This window comes from Amblyomma americanum, unplaced genomic scaffold, assembly GCF_052857255.1.
Source record: "Amblyomma americanum isolate KBUSLIRL-KWMA unplaced genomic scaffold, ASM5285725v1 scaffold_30, whole genome shotgun sequence".
Taxonomy (NCBI): Eukaryota; Metazoa; Arthropoda; class Arachnida; order Ixodida; family Ixodidae; genus Amblyomma; species Amblyomma americanum.
Window position 1 is genome coordinate 641,909 of NW_027526502.1, and position 23,352 is coordinate 665,260.

At 47.7% G+C, this 23,352-nt stretch overlaps 2 protein-coding genes across 2 annotated transcripts; one reads left to right on the forward strand and one right to left on the reverse strand.

Annotated features, from left to right (window-relative positions):
• Positions 1–13,654: 13,654 nt before the first annotated feature.
• LOC144112039 (uncharacterized) lies at positions 13,655–16,066 on the reverse strand. Its single transcript, XM_077645115.1, has 3 exons — positions 15,914–16,066; positions 14,491–15,859; positions 13,655–13,680 (listed from the first exon to the last, which is right to left on the reverse strand). The coding sequence occupies exons 1-3, from the start codon at positions 16,064–16,066 to the stop codon at positions 13,655–13,657; spliced, it is 1,548 nt and encodes a 515-aa protein (XP_077501241.1).
• Positions 16,067–16,839: 773 nt separating this feature from the next.
• On the forward strand, positions 16,840–20,299 carry LOC144112040 (uncharacterized). Its single transcript, XM_077645116.1, has 4 exons — positions 16,840–17,533; positions 18,307–18,504; positions 19,906–20,232; positions 20,283–20,299. Exons 1-4 carry the CDS (start codon positions 17,464–17,466, stop codon positions 20,297–20,299), a joined length of 612 nt encoding a protein of 203 aa, XP_077501242.1. The 5' UTR covers positions 16,840–17,463.
• The last annotated feature ends 3,053 nt before the right edge of the window (positions 20,300–23,352 follow it).

Sequence of the window (23,352 nt, forward strand, 5' to 3'; positions counted from 1 at the left end):
GTTCCAGCGTTCCGTGTAATGCTTGAAGCCTGTATAAAAACAGTTTTGGTATGGTACTCCTTTCGAACAGCGCTCAGCACACAGCTCGGTACAATCCGTCGGTTGTTCTCCCCCAGCCTCTTCCACGTTAACCAGACAATCTGGTGGTACGCAGCATGCCGAAACTGCCTGCACAAATTATTTGCTGCAATAATTCTCTTTTCGTTATATTACTTTCTTACCTGTTTGTAAACTCTGCCCTTTACAGCTGGTTCACATCCACGCCGAGTTAAGGCCACTTCCAGCAATGCTTTACTGAGGCACACAGTCTTGAACTTTTTTGAGCTCGTTGCGCACTGTGCGCCTTTTTGTTTTTTCCTGATTGCTTGCGCCTCATGGCAGCACAAGCAATTCTCTTAATCTTTCATCAGCGCACAGCACATGCAGCTGCACCTCACTGAACAAAAAACCGATTATATAAGCCTAGTATACCTGAGCAAAGCAAACATTTTCATTCATGAGCGCTTGGTCATGGCTGACGATCGACAATGGCGTCAGAATTCATACAAATTTGTCATTGAGTCAGAACGGCAAATTTGTCGATCAGCGGTACGCATATATCTGCCACAAGTAATTCTGCTCGTTATCTCGAACATCGCACAAGAGAGAGAGGGAAAATTAATATTCGTGAAGTCACGATATTGATTTTCCCTCACTCTCTTGTGCGATGTTGCTGCATCCAGATGTTAACGTGGAGTGGTAGAGGGCGGGTCTCGTGAGTGACCCGGGCGACGTACTTCGCGACTGGTGAGTTTGAGACAGGCGTGCAAGTCTTCCGACGTTGGCACTTCGAAAGGCTTTCCTCAAAATTACTTATTTATTACAATATTTACAACTTATTTACATATGCCGACAGATTTCGGCCTCTCCACTTTAACTAAAAAAAAAGACAAAACTCCAACACTCTCGCGACTCCGGACCACCGTCGGCCACCACACGGCCAACCCGCCCGGCCGCCGCTCAAGCAACTCGCTTCTCCAACTCTGCGACCCCGGGACCACCACCGGCCGCACACGACCGATCTGTCCGGCTGCCACCAACCAACCTCCCGCGCGTCCTCCCGCCAAAACTACACCCTCAGCCAATAGGTGACTTTCCCGCCACATTTCGGAAGCAACATACCACCACACAAAAGAAAAGCACACAATATAAAACACACGCCTTGCAACGCAAAAGAAAAGCACAAAATACCGAACACACGGCTCGCTGCAAGCTGCCATGGCTAACTAGAAAAATGCCACAACAAGCGGAGAGAAACCATTTACGACACATGCGTCCTGTTAGCCGCTCTGGCCTAGGCTGCCCGGGTGCCCGCTCGCCTCCGGCGCTGGCCCATCGAGCAAGCGGCCGTGGCTAACTAGAAACATGTCACAACGAGCGGAGAGAAACCCTTTACGACACATGCGTCTGATCGGACCATTCCCCTTCGCTTAGGCCGAGGCTCCCGACACTCGCGCGCGACGCCGCCCTGAGAGCCTCTCCCTTTTGTCGGCGCGTTCCCCTGCTCCCCTTCGGCGGCCCTCCTCACGCCTTACCACGACGTACGCCAGCTGCGTCGTGACAGGGGTTTAACGTCCCAAAGCAACTGAGGCTATGAGGGACGCCATAGTGAAGGGCTCCGGAAAATTCGGCCGCCTGGGGTTCTTTTACGTGCACTGACATCGCACAGCACACGGGACTCCAGAATTTCGCCTCCATCGAAATTCGACCGCCGCGGCCGGGATCGAACCCGTGTCTTTCGGGCCGGCAGCCGAGCGCAATAACCACTCAGCCACCGCGGCGGCTAAGTAGGGACATGAAAATGTGAGGTTATCCCACACATCATAATCAGGTATCCTCAATGCAAATACTACCATATGCTACAGCGATAATTTTGTCAGTTAACATGCAGCACTGCATCGGTGCCCACGTTGTGACGGCTCATCTGCGTATCAAATCCGGCAACTGCAATCAGCAGCTGTGACGCTATGACCAAATGATGGTTCATAAAGCCAGCTCGCCGAAAACCGCGCCGTCCGCTGCAAAGCAAGAGACAGAGTGGGCCGGTACCGCTTCCTCCCTGCACAGGGCGCGAGTCAGCTGTGGAGAGTGGATCAAGGCCAAATATCTTACTGCCGCTTTGCCCGACGCGATGGACCGTTAAAGTCAAGTTGATGCAAAGATTCGTTGAGAATTACGCCAGAGTCCAAGAGACACTATAGGAGCTCTTGCAGACATCAGGTTCAGTGACCGAAAGCAGCAAGGCTATTTTTGAGTAAAGCAGAAATTTGGGCAAGTTGGTACGTATCCATTTTAAAACAGCGCAACAAAGACGGGACGTGGAAACTGAGGTGTAAAGACAAACATGCGCTGACTAACAACTGGGTTTATTGAAAGCCGGACCAACCTTTCCGTTCCATTGTCTCCGAACGAGGGACCTGGCAGCATGTAGTTTCAGGTTATCTTCAAAGGCAACTGGAGGCGCTGGCCCTGCCAGACCCATTCGTGATTCCGAATTCGGATGCGCTGGTGGAGCACCTTAAGCTGGATAACCCTGGGATCTGCAAGTTTTTCAGCGTTGACGTAGTGGACCTTTACTATTCATTGCCACACGGAGAGCTCATGAGGGCCGTTAAAATGTGCATCACACAGGACAATGATGAAAGTGCATTCATTGAAAAATGTGGTGTGTCTGTTGATAGTTTTTTTAGAAATTTTGTCCTTCTACCTGTCGGCAACAGTTGTTGAGTGGGAGGGCAAGTCATTTGTGCAAGCATCCGGTGTATGCATTGGTTCCAGGGTTGGACCTGTATTGGCTAACATTTTTTTGAGTTTTGTGGACAGGGCGATTGAGCAAGCTTCGAAGGAGTTAGGGGTGCGTATTTTTCGTTATGTCGACGACTATTTGGTGTTTACCCCGCCAGACAGCCTGCCTAGAATGTTAGTCGATGTTCTTAAGGTGTTTAATGAGTACGGGCGTGGGCTAAAGTTTACAACAGAGGTACCCACGAACAAGGAACTGCAGTTTCTAGATTTGGTTTTGTTTTCCCGAGACAAGCACGTGTGCTGGTGTTATCGGCCAAGATCGGCTAAGCCCTTGTTAAACTTCAGGTCAGGTCATTCCAAGCTTATAAAAGAAGGCATTATCTTGTCGTGCCTCCAATCTTCACTCAAGAAGTCCTGCCATGAAATGATTGGGGAGAGCATTGCAGCCCAATCAAACAGATTATGCGCGAATGGCTATCCGGCTCATCTCATTTCCAGGGCAGCGGAGAAATTGCTTAGGCACGTGAAGTATGGGGCTCGGCCGAGTGCAAGAAATGAAAATAAAAATAAAAATAAAAGGCCGGCATTGGTTCCATATGCGCACAGCATGTCCCATGGGCTCAAAAAAGTGGCAGGCAGATATGGCGTTGACGTCGTATTTTCTGCCCCGAAGAAATTAGGCAGAATGTGTAGACAGGTAAGGCAGAGGCAGGAGGGAAACAAAAGGGCTTGTCAGGTGCGCCATGTTTCCCCTTATGTACCTTGCGAGGTAGGGGTAGTATACCAAATTCCCTTCTCGTGTGGCGCCACATATATTGGCCAAACAGGAAGATGCATCAACAAGCGACTCATGGAACATGAGAACACCAGAAAAAAAGACCCCCTGTCACACGTGGCGGTCCACTGCAGAAGGTGCAAATGCAAACACGAAAAAGAGTACGAAAAAAGAAAAACAGAAGGAGACCCTCTCACTAAAGGTGCATTCCGTTGCAAGAAATGCAAATGTACCCCCGACTATAAGAACACCAATATCGTGTTTTGCCATGGTGATAAGATGACGCGAGAAGTTTTTGAAGCTTTTCTTATACGTGAGAAAGGCGCAACGTGCATTAGTTGCCCATCGGTCGCCCTTTCCGAAGGGGAGATTGGATATCTGGCGTCACATGTGGCATGAGTTGACTATGGTGGCGATTAATCTTTCCTAACTCTGTATATATTTTGTGTGTTTTTTTTTCAATAAACCCAGTTGTTAGTCAGCGCATGTTTGTCTTTACACCTCAGTTTCCACGTCCCGTCTTTGTTGCGCTGTTTCAAAATGAAGGCTATTTTTAGAGGTTACGATCGGCTTTTGCAGAAATTTGAAACCTTGTTAGGTATCCACATTTCCGTAGGCTTCTTTGGGCCTTGTGAAGTATTAGCAAGCGCTCTCCAGAGCTCAACATATTGCGCCGCAGGTGCAAAAACTGCAGCAGAGGCTCTCTGCGAGGCGATCTCCCAGTTGCGCTCTGAAACTGCGTTTGAGAAGCTGTGGCAGCACACGGGCACAACAGCAGCGCGCCTGGGCCTAAAGGAACCTCGTATGTCAAGGCCGACAAAACCTCCTGCGAGGTATGAGACGACTGATAGACCTGTCCAGCCAGTTGCACTTAACGTTAGGGCCGCGCTGCGCAAGGAGTATTTCGCTACTGCCGACCGAATCATAAGTGAAACAGAACGGCGTTTTGAGCAGCCGGGCTTGAAACAGCACGTAAAACTAGAAGACATCTTAACCAGCGCTGCTGGAGGTAGTCGGTATACAGCAGATAAACTAGAGGCGTCTTTGGGAGTGCTTGCAGTTGATTTTGACTTGTGCAGACTCTCGGTGCAGTTTATGCTATTATCAACTCTTCTAAACGGTGCTGATTCTACCGCAACTCTGGGCGTATTGGAGATCCTACAAAGGGAGTCGCAAAATATTCATGAGTTGATGGATCAGGTCATGAGGTATGTTCAGCTTCTGTTTTCCATACCAGCGTCTATCACTTTTATTGAACGCTCTTTTAGTGCTCTGCGCAGAATCAAAACGTATTTGCGCAATCGAAAGACTCAAAAAAGGTTATTGCATCTTTTGATTTTGCATATACACAAAGAAAGAGCGGCGCTCCTAAGTTTAGACGACGCAATCAGGGAGTTTGTGAGCAGAGCAGCGGAGCGAGCAGCAACCTTTGATCCCGCCTAAGCACCTAGAAAGAGCAGCACCGTCCGAAATGTCTGCTGCTTGCGTGTATTATTGGTAACTGTTTACATGTGCTGAAGCGCGTTTGCTTGTATTGTGGTATTTAAACTGTTTTATGTTATGGTTTTGTTCATGCGGGAATGCCGGTAAATTTGTCAAATGTCAATAAATATGTGCGCACTGAAAATTCATTTTGTAATTTTTTTCTTGTTCATGCTTGTATAATATGCACCATCTAGCGATCAAAGAAACACTGCATAAGGAAATAGTTTTTTTTCACACAGTTAATTCTTCTCTCTCGAGCCAAACTTGGATTGTAATATCTGAAAAACATACATAAACAAAAAAAACAAGCAAAAAGAAACTGCGTACTCTACCGTGCCATAACTAACGCCGAGGATGCTTACATCCTCCAAAATGACCTGGATAACATACAGCAGTGGTGCACTACGTGGCTATATAATATCCCTAAATACTACAATGACTGTACAAATTTCTACTCACGCCGCCGAAATTATACTCCGCCCAGTTATAAAGTTAACGATAGTGTCATTATTTCCACTAACTCTTTTAAGTATCTTGGTATTAACCTCGCTAGTGACTTATCATGGTCTTGCCACATTAACCACATAATATATTCATCTAATCGGGCACTTGGCTATCTCCGCCGTAGCCTGCGCATGGCACCTTCTTCCTTAAACTCATAAAACATTTGTGCCAGCTAAACTTGAATACGCTTGCGCAATATTTGACCCCCATCAGTCTAACCTTACCTCAGCCCTTGAATCTGTTCAGAATCGGGCCACTCGCTTTATTCTTTCAAACCACTCGAGGTGCTCTAGCATATCCGCCATGAAGTCCCAACTAAAACTTCCCCCTCTCGCTTCCCGTCGCAGAATTTCACGTCTCTGCCTTCATCACAGGTTTTTCCACTGTTCACCCTGTGAAAGTAAGCTCATATTCTACCTGTACGTCGAACGCCCGCGCGCACAGGCCATCTAGACAGCGTCATCCCGAATCTTGCCCGCACTACTACATTTCGGAAGTCACTCCCGACTGGAATGACCTTGCCTGCGACTTAGCGCTAATTCCTCATCCTGCCCATTTCAAAACTGCCATCGAGCAAGCCCTGTCATCGTCATGATTCCCACGCAAAATTCATTGTTAGCCGCCGTTCTTGCGCCCACCCCTCATGTAATGCCCCGCCAGGGACCCTTGAGGTTCAAAATAAATAAAAATAAAAAATAAAATAAATATTCGAAAAAAAGCAACTGTCAATCTTGGGTTTTCCGGAGTTTTGCTTCGTTATCTTTTTTTTCAAGGTCAGGTGGAATATCTTCCAGACGAAATAGGATAGCGCTTGAACGATGAGTCCGCAAGTGCCTTCCGCTGTTTCTCTACACTCGTTGAAGTTCAGAACACAGGACACCGGATCCTTGATTTTATTCCTATGCTTTAATGCACCACCGTTCTTATTGTAGTTCTATGCTTGAAAATTTTATAATGCTATTAAAATATCACGCGCTCAGGGTGTTCTTATAACGCTACTCTGAGATTTTACAGCTATCCTTCCATAGTTGGACATTTCATGGCTGGTGGAACGGGCGGATGTAGCATCAGCTGCATGGGAGTACGACGCCTACTATTTTCAACATGAAGGCAATTCATGCATTCATGCAAATCGCCTCACAGTGCGCCATTTTCTGCCCATGGTGTCAATGCTTATTCTTTCTTCAAGTTCACTTGAATTGCTTGCGCCAATAATTATAATGGCCAACCCATACACACTGTTGCTTGTTCTTCAAATTCCCGCTTCTCAAAACGCTTAAGGTTTCCACTTCTAATTAATTAATGCAGACCTTATAATTGAGTTCCGCGTCGCTCCTGCATGGTCTTAGAAATGATTGTTTTTCGAAATTTCTGTTTAATAACTCAACCAAGCCCAATAAATTCAGTTTTAGAATTATAAAATGCTAATTTGGCATGACCTTTCGTTTTTAATACAACATTCATTTGGGGCTTGGAGGTACATTCTCAGATGGGGCATATTCACTAATAAAATAACCGCTGTTATATGTTCACATGATACATATACGCACAAAACTGCCCCCTTTCCACTTTGTGCGGGTGCTCAAGTGATGGAAAGAGTAAGGGGCCGTGGCGGACGTCGCCTTAATAGTGTCACTGCAGGGACTGCGGCTGCCTGCCAGTCTTTGAGAGCTGCTCAGTGATCACGAATAGTGACCGCCTTACCAAAGAAACAACAGAAATGGTTCAAATTACTTCTGCCGCATTAGCTCTCTCTCTCTCTCTCTCTCATTCTTTACAGAAAGGGAGATGTCGTTTCTGTCCGCGTCGGCGGACGTAGGCCTCTAATTTGTTTGTCTCTTCCCATAGCTTTATTTAATGCCTTCTTTTTCCTTCTTAATGAGCACTTGCATTATTGTAATTTTTTCGCGCTTCCCTTTTCTTTTGCCGCCGTGATGACTGATCAGTGGTTGTAGTGCGCGCTCGGCTGCTGACCAAAAAAAATTCGGGTTGGGCCCCGGCCGCAGCGGTCGCATATTTAGGTGGAGGCGAAGTGCTATATAAAGGCACGCGTGTAGTGTGCATGTCAGTGCACAGTAAAGAACGTACCCCAGGGGTTCGAAATTATCCAGAGTGGCTACGGCATCCTTCGTAACCCGAGTCACTTGTCCCAATAGCCTTTCAGGTTACGAGGTTAAACCCCAGGTTGAACCCCATAAAGCCGGCCCAAACGTTTCACTTTATCTTCTCCAACACCTCCGTTCGTTCCTTTTACTCTTCGCCCACAGCATTTCATCCTTGCTTTGCCTTTGTTTCGTGCTTAATTTTGCCGAGTGGTTTCACCTCCATTTCATTTAGCCAACCTTAATCCTTTCACCTCCTCCTCGAGGTTCACTGCTCATCGCTCGTAATTGTTCAACTTTGCCCGCGTTCGCTGGCCGCCTACTTGCTCTGCAGTGCACTTTCCGTGCCCCAGGTCCAGATGGTTCTTTGCTCTATGTGCCTTTGGTTGGCAATGCATCCTCACGTTGCCCCGCTCAGGCGAAATGTTAGCGGTAGGCTGGGTGTGGAGCGGTACCCGCGTTTTGTAGACTTTTTGCATATTTTTATGTCGCCGAGGGACGCGCTTACCCGCTTTTATTATCCCAATGAGCTTAAAGCGCCACCCTTGCTCAACGGCAACGCTCAAACTTGCTGAATGCAACGACGCAGCAACGCAGACGGCCAGATTTTCGCCTCCAGTATTCGACGGCAGCGCCGCGCGCGGCCGACCGCTTTTTTTTTTGCTTCAGCGCCTCCCATCGTAAACCTGCTTCGCCCTTGCCACTACAAAGCCTTTTAGAACACTGCACATAAAACCGTCCTTCCTGATCTGCCTTTTCCAGTATCGATATAATTCTACACTATGCTTCTTTTCCATTGAATCTATCCAACTTTTACCTTCCGCGTTTTAACCTGCAGGTCGTTTAAGGATCTTTCTTTCTCCGTCCTCGCGTCTGGCATACTTACTGGTTAGCTCCCTTGTTCTTTTCAGCCAGTTTGTGTCCACGCCCCTTCTTTATAGATATTTAAATACCTTAGCTGCCCACCTGTTATCGTCCAATTTCCCCAGGCGTTCTTCGTATAGTATTTTACTCTGAACTTCCCGTGTTTCGAACGTTGCCCAGCCCATATCCCCCTGTACTGCCTCGTTTGTGGTTTTCCTGTAGGCAGCTAGTGCTAATCTTCCAACAGCTCTATGATTTACCTTTAATCTCGACTGAAATTCTGCTCTTAAGCACAAAACCGCATTGCCGAAAGTAAGCCCCGGCACCATTATTCCTTTCCAAATACCTCTCAGTACTTCATATCTCTTGTACGCCCACAATGCCCTATGTTTCATTATCCCGGCATCTCTTCGCCCTTTTGCTATGAGAGACTGTTCGTGCTTTTCCGAGTACCTCTGGCCTTTGTTTACCCATACCCCGAGATATTTGTATTCGGCCAATCGGGGTATTTCATGGCCTTGTATTGTAAGCTCCTGATCAGTTGCGCCGTTGAAAACCATCACACCTGACTTAGTTGCGCTGAAACGGAAATCTAGAGTGTCTCATTCGTCTCCACAGCAATTAACCAGAGTTTGCAAATCCTTCTGGCTATCTGCTAACAGTACAATATCGTTCGCATAAATCAACCCGGTATTCGTTGGTCAACAACCTTTCCTCTAATTTGTACGACAGATTATAACATATATTGCTTCTTTGTAGCCTTCTTTACATAGTTATCATACAAACCATGAACAGCAGCGATGACAGAGGACAACCTTGCCTTAATCCTTTTTGTACCTCGACAGTGTCATACTCCTAATTCCTTCCCATGTTATTTCAACTTTATTTTATCGATATATTTCCTTTAGAAAATCAATTACCTCATAACCGACACCTTCACCTTTTAATATGTTCCACAGGAGTTCCCTGTTCACGTTGTCGTATGCACCGCTTATGTCCAGGAATGCTAAATACAGAGGTCTGTTTTCCGCCTTAGCTATTTCTATGCACTGGGTAAGCGCGAACAGGCAATCATCTAAGCGCCTACCACTTCTGAACCCGTTCTGAAGTTCTCCGAGTACTCTATTAGTTTCTACCACATTGTTACACCGTGGTTTCTACCCATGGCTGCATTTTTAATTTTACCGCCTGCATCGCCAGCCTGTATATAATTGATGTTATCATAATCAGTCGGAAGGATTTTATGTTCGTCTTATTGCCTTTCCTTTTACAAATTAAATTGATAAATTTTTAAATTATAAATTTATAAATTATAAATCAGCTCCGGTGCATGAGCGCCATGGTGGACTGCGGGTCGCGCTATCGGCGATCGTATAGAATCCATGCTTGTGTGGGCGCGTGCTTCATATTCTGTCGTTGATGCGTTCTATCATCAGCGTATGTGGGTGTGCACCAGTACGGCCAGTACTACTGCTATTTGACGCGTGTTGTTACTCGTTGATGTCATATCCGAGGATAGCCGACGAGGCAGGCGCCGAAAACAGATTCCTGCGCTTGTGTGTCGTTTGTTGCGAACTTTTACACGCGCTGCCGTCTGTGATAAATGCGTGCCTGATTTTTTTTTTCACCCGTTTACAATTTTATGCATCAGAATGAAGATTTATTGGTTTGAGTAGATGACGCAGCTGTACGTACTGTTAGATGCGGGCCCCTGGTTCGCCTGTGCCGTCTCTCGCCAAGGTCGGTGTCCCCGGGTTCCGGATCGGGAGACTGCTGTAGTGGGGTTGACGAAGAGATGAGAGGGTCTTCGAGGTGAAGAAGAGACTGAAGGGTTTATTTACATTTATACAAAGATTGAAAGAGTGAATCGGGAGCTGGCGAACACACGCCAGATCGCTGCTTAAATAGGGTCCGCTGTCCCCAGGTCCCTAGTTGGGGAATCTAGTTCATTAAAAATGCTTCGAATCACTGTGATGTAGATCACGTGTCCAGTCTTCCGGGTCCGCCCCCAGCCACACACTCTTGCCACTTCTGGCAGATTAGTGTCCGCGCTGTCCAGGCTTCAGTGATGAATAGCCCGAAGGGGGTCGCATTGAGAGCGTCGAAGGTCAGTCACCTGCACTTCACAGCGGTAGCGTGGGGGCGAATGGATTCCACCGCAGTTCGCAGAAGCTTTCACGTAGAGCGTGGGAAAGCACAGTCTAAGTCGAAGTTGTTTTCGAAGCACGAGGATTCCGGAGACGTTGGCTTAGTCAAACCCGGCCGCATTTGTCACGGCTGATTTGCAGTTCCGCCGCTCGCCGGCTCTCCCGTCGTCCCCTCCGGGAGAAAAATGTCCCGGGTGGGTCCGGCGTTGAGAACAAAAGACAGGTTCACCAAAGCCGTTCTCAGACAGCGGGGAGCCGTTTCACCCCGTAAACAGCAGGGGGGGGGGGGGGGGGGGGGGAGGACCCTTGTAGACGCCACCACCTGCACTCGTAGCGCTGCAACCACATCGACGGCCCTTTGAAGCCTCGGTAGATTGATGATTCCCAGTGGCTTTAATATTCTTGGCATGTTGGCGTCTCCAAACGTAACAGCTCCTCCGCGGCCAGGACAATCTCGATCGGCCAGTGGTCACAATCACTGGTCGAGGAGAGATGACTTGAGTTGTAGCGTGGGAGGCCCTTCTTCATCTTGTCTGCAAGCACAGAGTAGAGTCCTAAACCTCGGACAACGGAGGCATTAGTCGAAATCAGCCACTCAACATGGCGCCACTCCCCAGGCAGTGCACGAAATTCACCCGAGAGCCGCCAGGCTGTTTTGCAATACTACTGCATTGTCAATGTAAACGTAAGCACAAAATTTTGTAGCTGACAGCAGTAATCTCGGCTACTAAGAACAGCTTCCATGTCTGCCAAATTCGCTGCCAAAGCACGATTCGCCGAACACGGCTTGAAGAGAGGTGGAAAATTTGGAAGCAAAAGAAAAAGGATAATAGGACACCACGCCAAAACAAAGCTAACTAGCACCTAAAAAAATACGAAAAGGCACCGAATTGTTACCGAACGGATACCTCAATTATGGGAATAACCTGCTGAATCAGTCGGCATTTCCATGACATTTGCCCCTTTTGTATCGCACAGAAAAGTTGTATTGCTGGAGGGCTAGACTCCATCGAAGCAAGCGGCCATTCTTGGGCGACATTTGACGCAGCCATGTAAGCGGACAATGATCTGTCTCGAAAGTAAATTTCGCCCCGTAAACATAACAGGCTAGCTTCTGTGCGGCCCAAACCAGACAAGCGCATTCCTTTTCCGAAGCGCTGTAGGCTTCTTCCCTTACGGTTAACTTCCTGCTGGCATAAAGGATAGGGTGCTCCTCATTGTCGTCTCCGACTTGGCTTAATACGACCTCCATACCCCGGTCGCTGGCGCCACACTGGACCACGAATTCCTTGCTGTAGTCCGGCGCGCGTAACACGGGCCGCGAAACCAGCACGCTCTTCAAGCTCTGAAACGAAATTTCTTTTGCTGCGTCCCAGATAACGCTATTCGGCTTTTCTTTGCGAAGCGCATCGGTCAAAGGACTTGCTAGCTGTGAATAGTTGGGTATGTACCTTTGGTAGTACCCCACAAGAGCGAGAAATGACCGTACATCCGTCTTAGTTCGGGGCTGCGGGAATTCAGCGATAGGGGCTATCTTGAGGTCTGACGGTCTCCTCGTCCCTCTACCGACAACATGACCAAGATAGGTGACATGTGAGCAGCCAAAACTACATTTTTCGGCCTTAATGGTTAGCCCAGTGTCCCTCAAACTCGTCAGTACCCTCCTGAGATGGGAAACATGGTCTTCCCAAGAGTTAGAAAAAATGGCCACATCGTCAAGGTAAGGCAGCGCGAAATCCTGCATGTCCTTGAGGATGATGTCCATTAGCTTTGAAAAGCTAAAAGGTGCATTCTTTAGCCCAAAACTGAGCACCAAAGGTCGGAATACCCCCATGGGAGAAATAAATGCTGCATACCGACTCGCGCTTTCCGAGAGGGGGACTTGCAAGTACCCTCTCACTAGGTCAAGGGTGGAGATGTACTGTGCCGCGCTAACTGTCTCGATCCTTTCTTCGATGTTCGGTATTGGGTACAGCTGGTCCTTTGTTATGGTATTCAGCTTCCTGCAGTCCACGCAAGGTCGCGGATCTTTGCCTGGTGCCTCCACGAGTATCAGCGGGGAGGTGTAGTCGCTCTCTGCTGGCTCTATTACGCCAAGTTCCAGCATGTGCTTTATCTCCGCCTCAATTATTTCTTTCTGCCTTGGAGAAACTCTGTAGGCTTTCGATCTTACTGGATCGGTCGAAGTTAGCTCTATCTCATGAGTGATGAGATTTGTCTTCCCCGGCCGGCCGCTAAAACTCTCCCGCAATTCGCACAGCAGTTGCCTCAATTCTTGGAGTTGCTTTTGTTCTAGATCCATGGTGCTCGCGGATCGGGACACGATTTCCTCTATGCTGTTGGTAGCATTTTCTTTCATGCTGCCTTTCCACTCAGGGTTTTCGGTTTGTAGCTCTTCGGGGATATTTACGGCCATGTTTACAACCCCGCTCCTTTCTACATAGGGCTTCATTAAATTGCAGTGATAGATCTTTATCTGCTGTCCTCTGCCTGGCATTTTCAAAGTGTAGTTGGTTTCTGAAATCTGATCCAAAACTTCCACTGGCCCGTCCCAGTGAACTTCCATCTTATTTTTGCGTGCGGACCTGAGAATAAGCACACGATCCCCCGCCTTGAAGGTTCTCAGTCTAGCATTCTTGTCGTAGTACTTCTTCGCCGTGTCCTGAGCCGTTTTGAGATTTCGATCCACTAGTTCTCGTGTGGCACTCAGGTGGTTTAGTAACTGCAACACATACTCCACTACTGACTGACTCTCTCCTGTCCCCTCCCACATTTCTCTAAGCATCCTAAGCGGGGAACGAAGAGCCCTTCCGTACACTAGTTCTGCAGGAGTGAAGCCCGTCGCTTCGTGCGGTACTGTTCTCAGGGCGAACAGCGTTGCCGGGAGGCAACTTTCCCAATCGTCTTTGTGCTCATAGCAGGAAGCACGTAGCACTCTTTTGAGCACTGAGTGCCACTTCTCGACGCTGTTCGATTGAGGGTGGTAAACGGAGCTATGAATCAACCTCACCCCACACCTCTGTAAGAACGTGGTTGTGAGTGCGCTCGTGAAAACTGTCCCCTGATCAGCCTGAATTTCTGCCGGAAAGCCAATTCGAGCGAAAACGGACAGGAGACCGTCCACTATCTCTGCCGAGCTAAGCTCCTTTAGCGGCACCGCCTCCGGGAACTTGGTAGCAGGGCATATCATAGTGAGTACGTACTTATAGCCTGACTTAGTTCTGGGTAGTGGCCCGACGGTGTCAATGACCAGACGTCGAAAAGGCTCCGAGATAAGCGGAACCAGCTTTAGTGGGGCCTTCCATCTTCTGGTTTTCCGGCGCGCTGACACGCGTCGCATGACTGCACGTAGCGTCCAGCATCTCGGAAACATCCCGGCCAGTAGTATTCCCCAAGCAGCCTTTCCTTCGTTTTGTTCACACCTAAGTGCCCTGACCAACTGTTTCCGTGACAGAGGCCTAAAAGATCAGAGCGGTACTTTTCAGGCACGACCAGCTGATCAAGCGTCTCCCCCTGTAATGGCGATACAGCAATCCGCCTTTGTGGTGAAATGTCACGTTACGCCTAGCAATACCCTCCTTGGCTATGAAGTGTAACTTTGACAAGCTAGGGTCTCTTTCCTGTTCTGTGATTAAGGAGTCTCTGTCAACGCGCAACAAGCGATCCATGCACAGGGAGGTGGGTAATAACATGGAGTCTGGACTGCACGCTTCTTGTAGGCTGGCATCGATGGGGCTACCTTCGGTAACAGGTTCCTGCTGCTGTTCATGTGCTCGAACTGCATTTTCTTTGCTTGGTTCCGCAATCTCGGGAATTCCCTCCCTCTCACCAGTTGCCTCTGATTCCTGGCTGTACTTAAGCTTGGAAGCAAGCTCGCGTGATTTGGACCTAGTCAGGGCTTTCACTGTCCCCTCAGCCAGCTTCTGACCTCGATCGCAAAGCAGCTGATTTGACTTATTGGAGAATAGATACGGGTACTGCAATGAAACAGCCGACGAGACGGCGGCTTCTGTCACTAGCTCGCCGAACGGGCCGGAAATCACCACCCTTGCTATAGGCAGGCACACACTCTGATTTTCTAGTACCTGTCTTATCCATGCTACTTCCCCAGTAAAGTCTTCCTCCTCGACATATGAGGGGTGAACAATGTCCATTGTTGCCCCGCTGTCCCGAAGGACCCTGCACAATTTTCCATTTACTTGGAGTTCGTGAATATATGGACGCAGAAGTTCCAAATTCTCATCACTGTCGTTGGCATATGAGAAAGCTAATCGCGTCTTCGTACACCTTGCTGCAATATGTCCAGTTTCCTGACAGTTGAAACAACGGAACGGCTTCCTGGCCTCGAACTCCTTCGTCAATGCTTTCTGAGCTCCGGCCTGCTTGGCACGATCCTCAGTTTTTTCTGGGGCCTGTTTAGTGCCCTCAACTGTCTCGCGATTCCTAAATTGCGATCGATTTTTGGGAATGAAACGCTTCCTTAAACCGAACGCTTTCTTTTCAGACTCGCTTGACTCGGAACTCAGCTTTCTCCGTGTTGCATATTCGTCCGCTAGTTCTGCAGCTTTCTCCACTGTGCTCACATTTTCTCTGTCTTGCACCCATAACTTAACGGCCTCAGGGATACTGTTATAGAACTGCTCGAGGCCTACACATTCGACAACCTTATCTTTGGTGTCATATGCCTCCGCGCCCTTCAACCACTCTGTAAGGTTCGCCTTCAAACTGAATGCGAATTCTGCATAGCTCTCGCTGCTTCTCTTGCTGGCACCTCTGAACCGCTGTCGGAATTCTTCTGCCGAAAGTCGGTACTTTCTTAGCAAACTCGCTTTAACCTTCTCGTAGTCATTGGCATCTTTCGCGTCAAGCCTCGCGACTATAGTGGCCGCCTCACAGGGTAACACCATTAGTAGCTTTTGTGGCCAGGTCTCCTTAGCGTAACCCCGTTTCTCACACGTCCTCTCGAAATTCACGAGGTAATAACCAAGATCCTCGCCAATCTTATACGGCTGCATCAATCTGTCCATAGGAAACGATTCGGCCTGACTCACTCTCTCTGGAGTCATGCCTCTCGAACTCTCACATTCCAGTTTCTTTTGGTCATTCGCAAGCTGTAACCTTCTGAGCTCCCGTTCCTCTCGCTCGGCCGCTAGCCGTTGGCGCTCATTTTCCTCTCTCTTTCGCTCAGTTTCCTCGTTCTTTCGCTCATCTTCCTCTTTCTTTCGCTCATCTTCCTTTTTCTTTCGCTCAGCTTTGAGGAGTTCCCACGTATCGCTAACTGTTTCTTCATTAGCGGTTTCCAAGAGCAATGTGCAAATGTGTGACTTTTTCATCTTCTCTACATCTACACCCAACTCATCACACAATGACAGCAAATCTGACCTTAGCAACTTCATTAGATCCATGTTTGCTGCTCTGAGCCTTGACTTTGCTGAACAACTGTTGACGTGAGCTACACGCAATCAGACTCACTGATCAACTTCCCTCGATTCCCAGCAGTTCAATGTACTAACCCAAACAATTGAAGCCTGGCGAATCTCAAGCAAAGTTCAAGCACTCACCCACGGAAGCAACATCACGCCGCATGGTCGATCCAACCGCTGCCAACCAGTTGTTAGATGCGGGCCCCTGGTTCGCCTGTGCCGTCTCTCGCCAAGGTCGGTGTCCCCGGGTTCCGGATCGGGAGACTGCTGTAGTGGGGTTGACGAAGAGATGAGAGGGTCTTCGAGGTGAAGAAGAGACTGAAGGGTTTATTTACATTTATACAAAGATTGAAAGAGTGAATCGGGAGCTGGCGAACACACGCCAGATCGCTGCTTAAATAGGGTCCGCTGTCCCCAGGTCCCTAGTTGGGGAATCTAGTTCATTAAAAATGCTTCGAATCACTGTGATGTAGATCACGTGTCCAGTCTTCCGGGTCCGCCCCCAGCCACACACTCTTGCCACTTCTGGCAGATTAGTGTCCGCGCTGTCCAGGCTTCAGTGATGAATAGCCCGAAGGGGGTCCCATTGAGAGCGTCGAAGGTCAGTCACCTGCCCTTCACAGCGGTAGCGTGGGGGCGAATGGATCCCACCGCAGTTCGCAGAAGCTTTCACGTAGAGCGTGGGAAAGCACAGTCTAAGTCGAAGCTGTTTTCGAAGCACGAGGATTCCGGAAACGTTGGCTTACCCCCGAATGCAGAAATGTAACTTGGCTCGCGCTTGGACTCAACTTCGGCAAGTCGAGTCGAAGCACCAAGGCGGCTTCAGAACGGCCAAGTTGGGTTTCGTGTTTCATAGATGCTCAACCTGACTTGCTTCGTCAAGTTAAGCGCGTGCTTGAAAGCGAGGGCGCATTGCTCGTCTGGGGATGAGAGTATTGAACAATCTATTATAATAATGCCCATTTTGCTCCTATAAAACAACGCATCTCGTTCAGCAGTCATAAACAGGCACTAGGTGTGAGTGACCCGCTGAAAATTGCTAACAATAAAAACTACATTTCAGTGCTACCCGCTGCTTCCACTTGATTGACGTTTTTGGCTGGCAACGTGCTCCACATTGAGCCAATCCTAGTTGAGCCATAGCCAGTTTTTCCCATGCTTTTCCTGCTCCCAGCGGAGACCAGCGCCTCAGTTCACGTTCGAGGAAAAGGAATTGTTATTGTGTTTGGTTAACGCACGTCGGAATATATTAGAGTGCAAAAAAAAAAACGATGTGTCGTCGCTGGCAAAAAAAAAAAAAACGCCACTTGGAAGGAAATTGCCAGGCTGTTTAACAGCAATCACGGGGCGACCCGACGTGACCCCAATCAGCTCAAGAAATGCTGGGCCAACCTAAACAAAAGTCGAAGGAAGAGGACGCGAGGAAAAAGAGAGATCGCCACAAGACAGGTGAGCGCGGCTTGCAGGCCGTTTACAAATGTTTGTTCCTGCATGCTTTGTATGCCATGGAAAAGGGCATGATTATTCTACTTCGGTCGGCGTAAGCAACGTGTACTGGAATGCATAGTTTTTTAGGAACAGTGTGATAGCACGTAAATGGGCACGTAATAACGTTTCGGTGCAGTGTACTCTGCTTTATTTACAAATGCAGATGAATGCAGCCTGCGTTAATCGTGTAAATAATGCCCAAGCAGTATCCTGTACAGCCTCCGTAATTTTTAAAAACTACAGAGAATGTTTGCTACATTCAAGTCAGTACGAAGGCATGCGATTTCTGCTGCATAGAAGACTATGATGAGCGGGCAGTGCAGTGGGACGGAGGGCTCGCGCCAGGCTAGCAGCGAACTGACAACGGACGATTTTGCTCGGAGTTGGTACCATTCGCATACTATCGCGCCGCGAAGCCAAATTGGGTGCACCGTAGACCAGACGGTGTCTACACTGGCAACCTTCATGTTCATGAGGAAACTTGCCGCGCTATTGACAGTTGCTTGGTACTATTGAATAACCGGAAGGCTGTACATACAGCTACCTACCTTTACTCATTCCTGGCACTGCTGGGACGGGTGGCACAAAAACGTAGCGAAAACAACACACAGTTGCATGCATTGGTGTGCCTTTGGTTGCTTTTGTGTGGCACTTCATGAACAAAATATTTTAATGGCGCATTGTCTATAAAGTAAGAGTAGCTTCACTGTGTGCGGTGTCTTTTTTCTTTTCAGGAGGAGGGTCAGCTCAATGCACTGTGAGCGCTCAAAGTGAGCAAGTCATTGCTGTTGCCAGCCACATAATGACCAGGGTAGGCAACCAGACTGACTCTGATGGAGGCATCGACCTACCACCAGTGGCAAGTTTGCCTGTTATAAGATTGTTGCAGCCAATGGTGGATGGAGCAGGCAATGAAGAATTCCATTATGCAGGTAAAGAAAGCACTTTGCATGTTGTAGAAAAACAGCACTCCTCTCTTTATATTCCTTTGATGACAACGGCAGCGTGTACTGTCACTTGACGCTGTTTCAATGTTTTTTATTGCCTTGAACCTGCTATGAGGGCTGTACAGTTCATGTACAACAAATTATAAAAATCTCATTTAATACAACACTGTGGAAAGCTGCTCTACATGTGGTTGGCTGAATGCTTGTGCAGATAAAGGCTGCATTGGTTGACAGTGCGAAATGATGACCTGCTCCAAGCTGCATGTTGTTGGACAGCACTCTGAAGGCATTTTGACTTGACGGCTTATATTCATGTGAGTGGTATGCTGTGTTCCTGTAGCGGAAGGCGAGGAGTTGGTTAACCGTCGGACACCGAGGGAGCAAGCATTCAGTGCTGCAACCTGAACTGCATTCATTATGACATTCTCTCCTGATGATGTTTTTGAGTCTTGTTTGCCATTCCTGCCTCACTTTAAACGAATGCCAACTTTAATGCAGTTTCATTATGCATGCACTCCTTCACATAAATTTTCATATTTCTGTGTACTTGTGCATGATGGTGCTCCAGGGATAAGGTAACAACATTCTTGTTGTGAATAATGGTGCAGCTTGCCTATGTGTAATGCTCAAAGCCTTTTAGAATTTGGCTGCTAGTTTCAAGGAAATTGTTAGTTTTGCAATGCAGAGGTTTCACTCGAAGCGCATGTTTTCTGTAGCCCTCAGGCTCAGGCTGCAGTATTTGTCACCTTTCTTGTATGCCTCACCTTGGCATTGGTGTCGCATATATGTGGCGAAGCAAGCAGGCAGGCATTACAAGGAAACCTTTGCAAAAAAAATGAAAGTGGATTAGCTCAGCTACTCCAGGATATACAAAGTGAAAGCTGTTGGCGTTCATTGGCATTGACAAAGTTCTAGACGCTGATGATTTTGAAGAAAGGAAGGGCGTAAAACTGGCTCCCTGGGCCAGAGGACACGCATGAGTACAAACTAGCAAATATACTAAAATTGAAGAGAAACCCATTGAATGAGCAAAAAAGCTGCAGGTGCAGAGTTAGAGGATAACCACATTTGTAAAACTCGGGGCCTGCGTGACTATCACTACTGTATCAGCAGAAAAAAATAAAGTGAGGTCATCAGGCATAATTCAGAGTGAAAGGTGAGGAATATGGCAGAACAAAACAGAATGACTAAACTGGGGCCCCCAGAAACGACGGCAGCTATTTGGCGCTGAGAAGGGCAAGTGGTGCCTTATATAAGAACATTATAAAGCTTTCGTTATAATGTCTCTTCACCAATTGACCCAACAATCTGTGCTGTTGAGGCAGACAGCTAATGTGTTGTAAGCTTAGATTTGTCCAACTAATTTTTACCTTTTCTTTATTACAGAAGACGACTGGGAACCTCCGCTCGTGGATGAGCCGCAGTCACCAGCGGCTGCTGTTGGTAAGAGTGGGGCAACTCCAGAAGCAATTGAGCAGGAGAGCAATCTCTTTTTTCCTGCTGTGCAACCTGCTGATGCTTCCAGCACAGCTGCAGCAGGCTGCAGCAGTGCTACAGTTGCTTCTGGAGCTGCCGCTGGTCCCACTACTGCTGAAGCAGTGGCCACCGGTGACGCTGGCAGGGCTCCAAGAGGGCGGATGGCCCTTTTAGAAAGGTCTCTGGCAGATGAGGACGACTATAGAGCGGCCTTACTGCGCGAAGAGCATGAACTGCGTCTGCAGATGATGCGAGAGGACCACAACAGTATTCTGCAAGAGCGGCAGGAGAAAAAACTCCTTGATATCCAGAAAAAAAAATTGGAAATCTTAGAAATTGAAAAACAAATCAAACTTGAACAGCTTCGTAGGCTGCGAGAGGCACCAGAATAAACGGTGCCTATGACTGAATGAAACTGGAATGCTGTGTGAATGCTTGCACAAATATTATGTGGCAAATCCACATAACTACACTTCATTTGCACATGTACCGTTTTAAGCACATGACTCGGTGGGAACAGACATACAGCCCCGTCACCACCTTGCATGCAAGTCTGACAAGCTATCGCATAGCAGGAGGCAGGTAGGATGGTTGCGTGGTACTTCTGCTGCTATGGCTATATGGATCTTTGGATGCAAACAGCAATTTATTCATAGAAATACGCATTGCTGTATGCTACAAATATCTGCTCTAGGAAGGAAAAACCTCCCCTGGCATTGCTTGCAAAATCAACCAGTAGGGAAAATTGCAGGCCACATTGTTAAAGTTTCCATGTATAAAAAGTCAACAATATTGGCTCACGCAAGTCAACACCACATAAATGCTCAAAGGCCAACACCGCTCTCTACTCCTTCCATTATCTTTGCTGTCTCATCTAACCTAAACCCTCGCAGCTAGTGCCTCCTACTCAAGAACCGAAACCCTTAAAGAATGCGATTCCTCCTATGCCGTCTACAAGGTGGGCCCATAGCTTGAGTCAATACAATGCCACAGCCTCCCGCTTTGCTGAAGTAATCTATTGCTTCAAATATATGGCCACCACATTCCTGTGACAAGCCGCACTAGGCATGACAAAAAAAAGACTATAAAGAAGCATGCATCAAAGAAACACTTGCTGATGGCACCCACGTTCTGCTATTTCGAACCCCGCCAAACCATGTAACAATTTCAAAACATGCCAGTTCTCGATGAGTGGAATCAGCACAGTTCCAAGAAGGCCGGCTCAAATGCAAAGCCAGATTTAAGCTGTGACAGCCAACCAGTAACTGCATGTACAAATCAAAAGAACCGGTAGTCCAAGTGTTTGCATGTAAAAGATTTCACTACAACACTTGCGAGCTGGAAGTAGCTACCTAGTCATATCACAAACCATTCATTGAACCCTCAAAACAAAATGTTGCAAACACTACTGGGGTGATAAATTATCTTTCAGTGGTCCACCATGACTGCGGCAGCAAGGCGTTCCCAAACATCAGTAGTGCCCGCACACAATGATCTCGACTAACTGTTGGTGTTGGCTCATGACGACTCACTTTATGATCTAGGGTTTGTATTCAGCCATGCAAAGCAAGGCACCTAACAAACACCAGGTGCATTTGGCTCGAGAACAATGAATATTGAGTGCAACTGCTCGCAGACAGATTGTGTAGCCTTAGCAACAGTTACAGGAGTTCTATGTACGACCATGACCTTTACACTTGGAAATTAAAAATGCTCACAGGTCACACACTGTAGGTTGGTATGTTTCACCATGACACAACAATGCCTGGAATCCTCTCCGCACATATGCTGCTTCTTTCGCTTCTTCCTCTGTGCCAGTTACTGCCCGTTATGCAACTTTGTTGTAAGAGATTGAGCTGGACGAGGCATGTGGATCATGTCAGGAAGCCCATTTCAGACCTAAAGAATCGACCTTTTGCACCATACTATGACAACAACCAACTCCCACTTTGAACAGAGACGAGAGAGAGCGACAATGCACAACAAACCACACGAGCATCGTTCCTTGAAAAGAAGGCTCCAGTGTGACAGCTGAAGGTTCGACCGTTGTACACCATCTTGAAAGCAAACCAAATGAAAAGAATAGACTCAAGTTTTTTTTTACCTCAATACAGCCAAAAAAAAGTGAGAAATTTAATAACTGATTCATAACACACCTCTGTTGGCAAGCCAGAAAACAAAACTTCGCAGTGATCTGGAATTTCATCATTGTAGGCAATTGGGAACGTCTCGTTTTGTTGTAAAAGGGATATTTGAAATTAATGGTTGTGCAATGGGTTTTCCGGGCAGAAAGTACAAAGCGCAGAACAGCGTTCACAGACAGTCAACGGTTCCAGCAGCACCAACCCGAAGCACGCGCTCGCCGAGAGCAGTCCCGCTGCCACATGGGCACTTCTTTGTCATTACAATTGTGACATAAAAACAAATTAATACTCAACACATGGAAGACATGCAAGAGCCCAAGCTTGAAGTGCAAGCAGGGTGAAAGTAGAAAAGACGAAGTAGCAGAACTACTTGCTGTGAGGAACCTGAATTCTACGCCGCTACCAAAGCAGCCACACAAATGTTTGCTCTGTGGAAAAGTGCACAAGCCCTGCGACTGCTCCACCTAAGGCCTAACTGTTGTACTTTACCAAATCTGGTAATTTTTCACATGCGTGTAAGCAAAGCCGCCAAGGCAGCAGCTCTTAAACAAATGAACTGAGCGCCATTAAGACCCTCAGCAGCAGGGTCAACAAGAGCTTTTCTGGTATTCGCCTCCTGCAAGATCAATACAGCGTTCTTGAAAAATAGCATTTGAAATAGAACACTATAGCAAGAAATGCAGAACCTAGAAGTGGAAGAGTAGCAGTTTGTTAATGCAACAAGCTCGCAACTTAAAAGCTTCCGAAGCTGAGAAAAAATTATAGTGTAAAGGGGTGTATTCGCAGTGAAGGTCTGCGGTCGTAGATCAGAGCGCGTCATGATGAGCACACTCTCAGGAGTCACTCAGGATCCCCAGCTGCACTTCGTCGACCTCTTCGTCCCGCCGCTTGAACTGCTGCTAGTCGTTCCCATTGCTCTAACATTTCTTTAGTTCCTGCACAAAAGTTGGGATACGGGTAGCATGAGCAAGTGCGCATTATAAACATGCTTTATTCAAAATGCATGGGACAGTGTTGAGAACTGTGCATTTCTTACCTATGTGAAGCTCTTCTGGATGAGCACCCGTCGTGCCTGCATTCCCGACAAGCTTTCGCTGACAGCATCAACAGGTGGCAAGTGCTCTGGCTGCCTCGCTGCTGTCGTGCTGGTGCGAGCCGGTGGAGCGTCCTGGATGGGAGCACTTTCAATAGGAGGCTGTGGCTCCTTCATCAA

What these genes read in the sequence shown, in the direction of transcription:
- LOC144112040 (XM_077645116.1), top strand. Translation starts at nt 17,464, where the DNA reads ATGCTGGGCCAACCTAAACAAAAGTCGAAGGAAGAGGACGCGAGGAAA. An exon ending in GAGAGATCGCCACAAGACAG is followed by an intron (nt 17,534 to 18,306) that starts GTGAGCGCGGCT and finishes TTTTCTTTTCAG; the next exon opens with GAGGAGGGTCAGCTCAATGC. An exon ending in TGAAGAATTCCATTATGCAG is followed by an intron (nt 18,505 to 19,905) that starts GTAAAGAAAGCA and finishes TCTTTATTACAG; the next exon opens with AAGACGACTGGGAACCTCCG.
- LOC144112039 (XM_077645115.1), bottom strand. Translation starts at nt 16,066, where the DNA reads ATGGATCTAATGAAGTTGCTAAGGTCAGATTTGCTGTCATTGTGTGAT. An exon ending in ATACGTGGGAACTCCTCAAA is followed by an intron (nt 15,860 to 15,913) that starts GCTGAGCGAAAG and finishes GATGAGCGAAAG; the next exon opens with AACGAGGAAACTGAGCGAAA. An exon ending in CCAGGAATCAGAGGCAACTG is followed by an intron (nt 13,681 to 14,490) that starts GTGAGAGGGAGG and finishes ACGTTCTTACAG; the next exon opens with AGGTGTGGGGTGAGGTTGAT.